This window comes from Pteropus vampyrus, unplaced genomic scaffold (genome assembly GCF_000151845.1).
Source record: "Pteropus vampyrus isolate Shadow unplaced genomic scaffold, Pvam_2.0 Scaffold110, whole genome shotgun sequence".
NCBI classification, from domain to species: domain Eukaryota; kingdom Metazoa; phylum Chordata; class Mammalia; order Chiroptera; family Pteropodidae; genus Pteropus; species Pteropus vampyrus.
In genome coordinates this window covers 3,981,607-3,988,332 of record NW_011888891.1, presented here as the reverse complement: position 1 = coordinate 3,988,332, position 6,726 = coordinate 3,981,607, and the positions used below count along the sequence as shown (strand labels likewise).

Below are 6,726 nucleotides of genomic sequence, written 5' to 3'. Positions count from 1 at the left end.
ACAATATGGAAACAATCAAGATATCTGCCAATAGTAGATTAACTAAGTAAATTACTAGAAAAGCAAATAAATATTAAAGTGTTAAATATTTAGATTACTTTAATGTGTTGATACACAAGTGATTAATTGAAGAAAACATACAAACAAGTATATACATACAAAGTGTCAACAAGAGATCCTCTCCAGATCAGTGTTTTTCAAACTGTGGATTGTCACCACTAGTGAGTCATGAAAAAGATTTAGGTGGTTGAAGTTAACTTAATACAAGTGTTGGGGACATTGTAGCTAGCAAGGATAAGTATTATTTCATGAAACCTATTTCCACAATACAGCTATGCATATCTTTCTATAGGCTGTGGCCAAAAAAAACTTTTTTTTTTTCAATTTTTCTGGTGGTATGAATGCAGACTTTTGACCATTTGTTAATATTCTAAATTTCCTATGAGTGGTATGCTGTTTATTGGCAAAAAGCCCACTGATTTTAGTATTTAATTCTGAAGAAATTTGAGTGAAAAGAAACTTATGTTCAAATATTATACAGAAAAATGCAATTGCAAAAGGTGGTAGAGATCCTGAGCACTCAGCCAAGTAGAACTACACATAGAAGAAAATAAAGTTTTGCCAGAATATCAAAATTGTGATTTTAATCTTTATAGTTGTTTTTTCTATATTTTCCAATTGTTTGTTTCTTTGCTTTTATGGTGAGCATATTCTTTTTAGAATAAGAATAGAAAAGAAAAAAAAAAAAACCTGAAACATACTTTACCTGATAGATACTCTTTGGATTGCTGACTTTAGGAATTATCTGAGGTTCTTTGTTACTACTTTCCTCATCGGAGGAATTGCCAGAGGAGTAGTCTAGTGTGGCTCTACTCACAGCATAACTGACTTGTTGGGAGAGTTCCCATTCCTCCCATCTGCCTTTGAAAGAAGCAATTGTAAATGGATGGTTTTTCTCACCATACCTAAGTAGGAAAGGACAGGAAATTATTCATTAGGGATTCAATTTCTCAGAGTTTTATCTCTAAACTTTTCTGGAGACAACTCGCTAACATACAAAGAGTTGTTTAAAAAATAAATTGAAATGACTTTACAGCAAAGCAGATTGAGAGACATTATGACCTTCAGCTACTACACTGTTGTAATTAGTGGGAGTATACTGTAAGAGCCATCTCAGTTAATTGCTCAGAAAAAGACAACCACTAGTTTCTTTTAATTCAACTTATGTGCTCAATTGCCCAATGGTAGCTAATTCCTCTTCTCCCTTGATATTGTCTATAATACTTAGACGTTATAATCTATTGGGAATAGGGCACAGGGATTAAAATTAAATTTCAAATATTTTGCAAAATCTTTGTGCTTTCCACTCTATCCACTCTTACTGGAAGTGTGTTGTCTAATAAAGTTTATATCTAAAATCTTAACCAATCGATGCCATCACTACTAACCCAAGGCTTTAGAGCATCATCCTGAAAGCTGTATAGAGCTAACTAAATAACCTAAGGTTTCCAGGTGTCACCGAGCACACATACTCTTAACTCCAATGAGATTACTCACCTACAGCAAACTTCAAAGGGATCTACCCATATAGTCATCTCCTTTGGAAGTCCCAGGTGAGAAAAGTCTACATTACTTTCAGCACAAGCCCTTTGTAGAATGGGATCTTTATTCTGACTATTGTTTATCCTGATACACCTTAAAAAAAACAAGGAAAGGGAAACAAAGGCATGGTAACAGGTGCTTTAGCAGAAGAATCCTGTTTTAGGCATACTACTCCAATACGCACAGCTCCCACTTCACCCCTGCTTATCACAGACCCCTTTCCCAACCTCCAGTATTATAAGTAAGAGTACAATATCAACTTTTCTCACAGCAACTCAGAATATGAGTTGCATCACTACGTCACACAGTTCACTGAATGTGCACTGCATATCTTTCAAGCTAAACATGTTAGAAATTGTTTAATCCACTTCATACAAGGGGTTTGTTCTATAATTTGGAACTGTCACCTGCTGCATCTCTTTCTTTCAAGCCCACGTTCACACAAATAAATTTGAGCCCATAAAACTTTCATTATTCATAGACTGCCAACAAAATCATTCCCAATGGTTATTACTTTCTTGTTACTTCCCTTTGCCGTACCACATACTAGATCTCACCTGAAGGCTTGCCCTTTAGAAGGGCAATCAGAGTGCCAGTGACTTCTGTATGTTTCAAACAAGATGGTCATCAGCTTTTCTGCAAAGTTTTCTACTTGCTGTTTACTCAATTTATCGTGTTTTTTCACCAGTCTTGTGACAAAGAAAACTGTTGTTGCAATTTCATCTCTCATGATTCAAGGAAAAATCTATGAGGAGGTCTGCAACCATTAAAAGGAAGCAAGAAGAAATTAAATACAAACAAGGGTCTAACTTCTTAATATGTAATTGCCATTTGGAAATTTTATATACCTTAACTTTAAAACAGAAATCATTTACTAGTCTTTAATGAACTAAATTAGCACATCAATACTATATATCAACAAAACAGCCAAGAATATCAGTTCCTTAACTAGCTAGTTTTTAACGGCTTTCAGAGAAAAAAAAAAAACACTTTTAAAACTTTAATACAATTAAGAAACAAATGTAACATCACTATGCAACTTACATAAAAAAATAAAAATAAAAGTCCTGATATAGGACAGTAATTACACCAAGCACCATTGTTTAAAAAACATATTTACGGAGAGCAAAAGTATTTTGGGATATGGTTTAGTTCTAAAATATGGCTCTCGGGTTGCCTGCTTTAAGTAAAAGTTAAGATTAATCAAATGTATTATACTTGCCAGCAAAAACTCTTTAGCCCCAACAAAAACTGGGCCAGAGTTAGAAGACCAGCTATGCTTTGAGTTTCTAACTCTCACCCACACCTGTTTGTTAGTTTTAGGCTGAATTTATATAAGTCTGGGCCTCAAAGCTTGGTAGGTATTTAACCTTACACAGGTGCTATCTTTTAGGGTAATCAGCTTTTCCTAGGTCCCCATGAGATTGCTCTTTGGTATATGTAGAGTGGGTTCTTTACGGTGTTTAAAGTCTTTCATAGTGGATTTGTATCTTCCATTTTACTAATAAAGTTTTGTCTTTTTGATATAGATTGAGAATCAAGTTTTCTCCTTCCATCCTAATATCCAAAATTCCAATAATTTCATCTCTAATTGTAACTGTCAACATACTAAAGAATTTTGTCTTGAATCTTTTGTAAAATTTAAGACAATTTTCTTTGAATAGCCATCATGTTGACTACACATATTTTTTACTAAAATGTTTACTTGCAAAATACGTGGAAGAGATCTCAGAGTTTACCCAGTCTCACTAGTTATCAAAGTATGAGTCACTGTCCACCTTGTTTGGACCTACCAGACTGTTAAAAATGCAGATCCTTGGACTTTATCCTAGATCCACTGAGTCAATACTTCTAAAAGTGAGGCCTGGAAATGAATATTTAACAATATTCTTCAGATGATTAAAATTAAAATTTAAGAACTACTACACCTAAAATATACATGTTTAACACATACAATAAGTGGTCATTCAGGTTCTCCATCAGTGAAAAAAATTCATTCTCTTACAAGGAAGCCCATTTCATTTCTAAAAAGCTCCAAATCCACCTGTTTGATTCTCTAAATGTACAGCCTAGTTTTTTCTTCTGGAACTATACAAATTGTATCTAATCCTCTACCACATGAAGACACTTCAAATACTAGTTACTCAGCCTTCTCTGAGTCTCTTCTTTGGGAGGGCTAAGTATTCTCAGCTTTTTAAGAGTTCTTCCTGTAGAACTTCCTGTAGAATGTGTTTCTCAGACACTTCCCGTGCTGGGCACTCAACTCTGGCTGAATTTCAAGTGTGTCAGGAATCCTCTTTTAAAGTGTGGAGCCCAGAATCATATACTCTGCCATTACAGAATAAAGTAGGACTGATACCTCCTTTGCTTTGAAGACTATATTTCTGCAATGCAGCGTCAGGTGGCATTCACCCTGATGGCAGTGGCACTTCACCACACCACTGCTTCACATCAAACTAATTCATGCTACTGTTTTGTCACATCTTTCCCTTCCTTCATAGCATAATGTTTAAGAATATGGGCTTTGGAGTCAGACAGACCTGGGTGTGAATTGCAGCTTCCCGACTCACAATATAATCTTGAGCAACTCTTGTTAACTTTCAGTTTTCTGTCTGTGAAATGGGAGGGACAGTAGTAACCTCCTAGGGTTATTATAAAGATTACAACCAATAAGATATTAAAACACCTGATCTAATTACTAGTTACCTAGTAGCTGTTATAGTAAGGCAATAGAGTATGTAATTAAGAAAACAGCTGTAGAAGCAAGCATCACAGGATTAAATCCAAGTCTTCTAGTTTATCAGAAATTTGAGGAAGTTTCTCAACCTCTGTAACCTTTAAAATCTCATCTGTAAAAAAGGAGTAAGAAGTTTACCTAAGGCTTTTGAATTAGACTATCAGATTTGAATCCCAGATCGATTTACTGTGTGACCTTAGCAAGTTATTAAACTTCTCTGTGCCTCAATTTCCTCATGTATATAAAGTGCCTACTTTGTAGGGTTGTTATGAGAATTAAGTGTAAAATGCCTAGAACAGCACCTGGTACTCATTAAAAGCTCTATAAATGTTAGATATTACTATAATAGCAGGAGTACAATTTCCATACTACTACTATTGTCTTATGAGGATTTTGTCAAGATTAAATTATATACTAATTATATAAAGCACTTAGCAAAATGCCTGGATATAGTTAAGTACTCAAAAAGTGGTGGCTTTATTATTAATAAATATAAATTTATATCTATCATTTTACTGTGTCTTTTCTAATATTTTATGGATTAAATAAAGTAGAACACTGAATATAGCAGCTATATCTGTCATATTTCATTGCATTAAATTTAGACCATCACTATAGGAAACAAATTATTTGTGACCCTGATTTTGTCATCCAATAAATTCTCTTATCTTTTTGGCTACCTGCCACCAATGACTCCAACAAGTAATGAATAAACAGGTGACTAGGATAAAGATCAAGCAGAGTGCTTTGACGAAATCCTAGGAAATACTCCTTGAATACAGACACTTTTACTTCAACCAATTAATTTCATTATTATCCAGTGGAAAGCTAGTAAACAGTAAAGATTTCACCAATTGCCTTGCTGCGATCTCCATACACTATATTCCTACCAATACCATAAAACCATAAAATCTACTCCAACAGAAAAGAAGACAATTAGTTTAACCTGGCATGCTTTATTCTTTAGGAGCCCATGCTGTTCCAAGTAATCTCAGTTTCCATAATACTTAGAAACCATCTGTTTGGCAAGATGTTTGAGAATTTTGCCCTACTTGAGGTCAGTCAAGAGCATGGGTTTATAGTTTAAAGTATCTATCTACCTTCTTCCCTTTTTGAAAAAGCAAGAATATATGTAACCATCTCTAGTTTTAGAGCATAATTTTATGAAATATTCATATTAGAAGAACATCATTAATAAAATGTATAGTTTCTATCTACCAACAGGTCAAAATTAAGATATATTTACAGTAATGTATGAAGCTGGCACTTTTAATAAAAGCTCCATATCTTAACATATAAGAATAGAAATCAGGACGTGGTTCCATAGTGTAGTGGTTAGCATGTCTGCTTTACACGCAGAAGGTCATGGGTTCACATCCCAGTAGAGCTATAGTCCATGGTCTACAGCCATACAACCCTGAACAAGCCTGATGTCTGATCTCAGAAGCTAAGCAGGGTCGGACCTGGTTAGTACTTGGATGGGAGACCACCTAGGAAGAACAAGTGCTGTAGGCATAAATAATAAAAAAAAAATAAGAGCCATTTCATTTTCATAAAATTAGCGTAAGTTAAAAATCTTGTACTAATGTAGTACAATCCACTGTATGTAAAGTTAGTATCCATTCATGGAATTTCAAACTCAAAGGTAGTATTTCCAGTCTACACCCCATAATTCAGTTCCATTTTTAAATTATCATTTGCTTCCATAAAATGAAGTCAAAAGACCTGAGTTATATTTATATCTCCACTGTTCCCTGTGGTCATACGCAAATTAATTAACCTTTCTGTTTTGTCTAATTCTCCCTGCATCAATTTAGCCGCTATGAATTCTTTAGAAAAAAAGCTGAATAAAATGTATCAGTCTATAATATGAGCAAATATTAACATGAAAAAAGTGGTAAAATAAATTTCTACTTAGAATTTCAAAAAGAATGGACAATCAAGATAACTTTTAGGATCTGCTATGCTTATATTCTACTAATAACAAAATGAAAATGATATCTAATGAAAACCACACATGAAAAGAAATATTTCAAGTGACTCTAGAACACATTGGAATATGTTTATTTTTAAAAAGTCATTTTACTCATAGATGCAGAGAATGAACTGGTGATTACTAGATGGGAGGGGGTTAGGGATCTGGGTGAAAAAAGTAAAGGGATAACAAATTGGTAGTTGCAAAATAGTCATGGGGAAATGAAGTACAGTATATGGAATATAGTCAATAACATCATAATAACTATGTATGGTGTTAGGTGGGTACTAGACTAATCAGGGGATCACTTCTTAAGTTATATAAATGTCTAACCACTATACTATACACCTAAAACTAATATAAAATTTTAAAATAAAACACACACACACACACAAATGCAAACCTGCTTAAT

The 6,726-nt window shown here is 33.9% G+C and overlaps 1 protein-coding gene and 1 pseudogene across 1 annotated transcript; one reads left to right on the top strand and one right to left on the bottom strand.

Moving 5' to 3' along the window:
• Positions 1–685: 685 nt before the first annotated feature.
• BTG4 (BTG anti-proliferation factor 4) lies at positions 686–2,332 on the bottom strand (the record flags this gene model as incomplete). The annotated part of the gene is made up of 3 exons (XM_011365431.1): positions 2,160–2,332; positions 1,558–1,695; positions 686–965 (listed from the first exon to the last, which is right to left on the bottom strand). Coding segments are annotated over exons 1-3 (591 nt in total), but the record flags the coding sequence as incomplete, so codon positions are not given.
• Positions 2,333–5,738: 3,406 nt separating this feature from the next.
• On the top strand, positions 5,739–5,854 carry LOC111743296 (annotated as a pseudogene).
• The last annotated feature ends 872 nt before the right edge of the window (positions 5,855–6,726 follow it).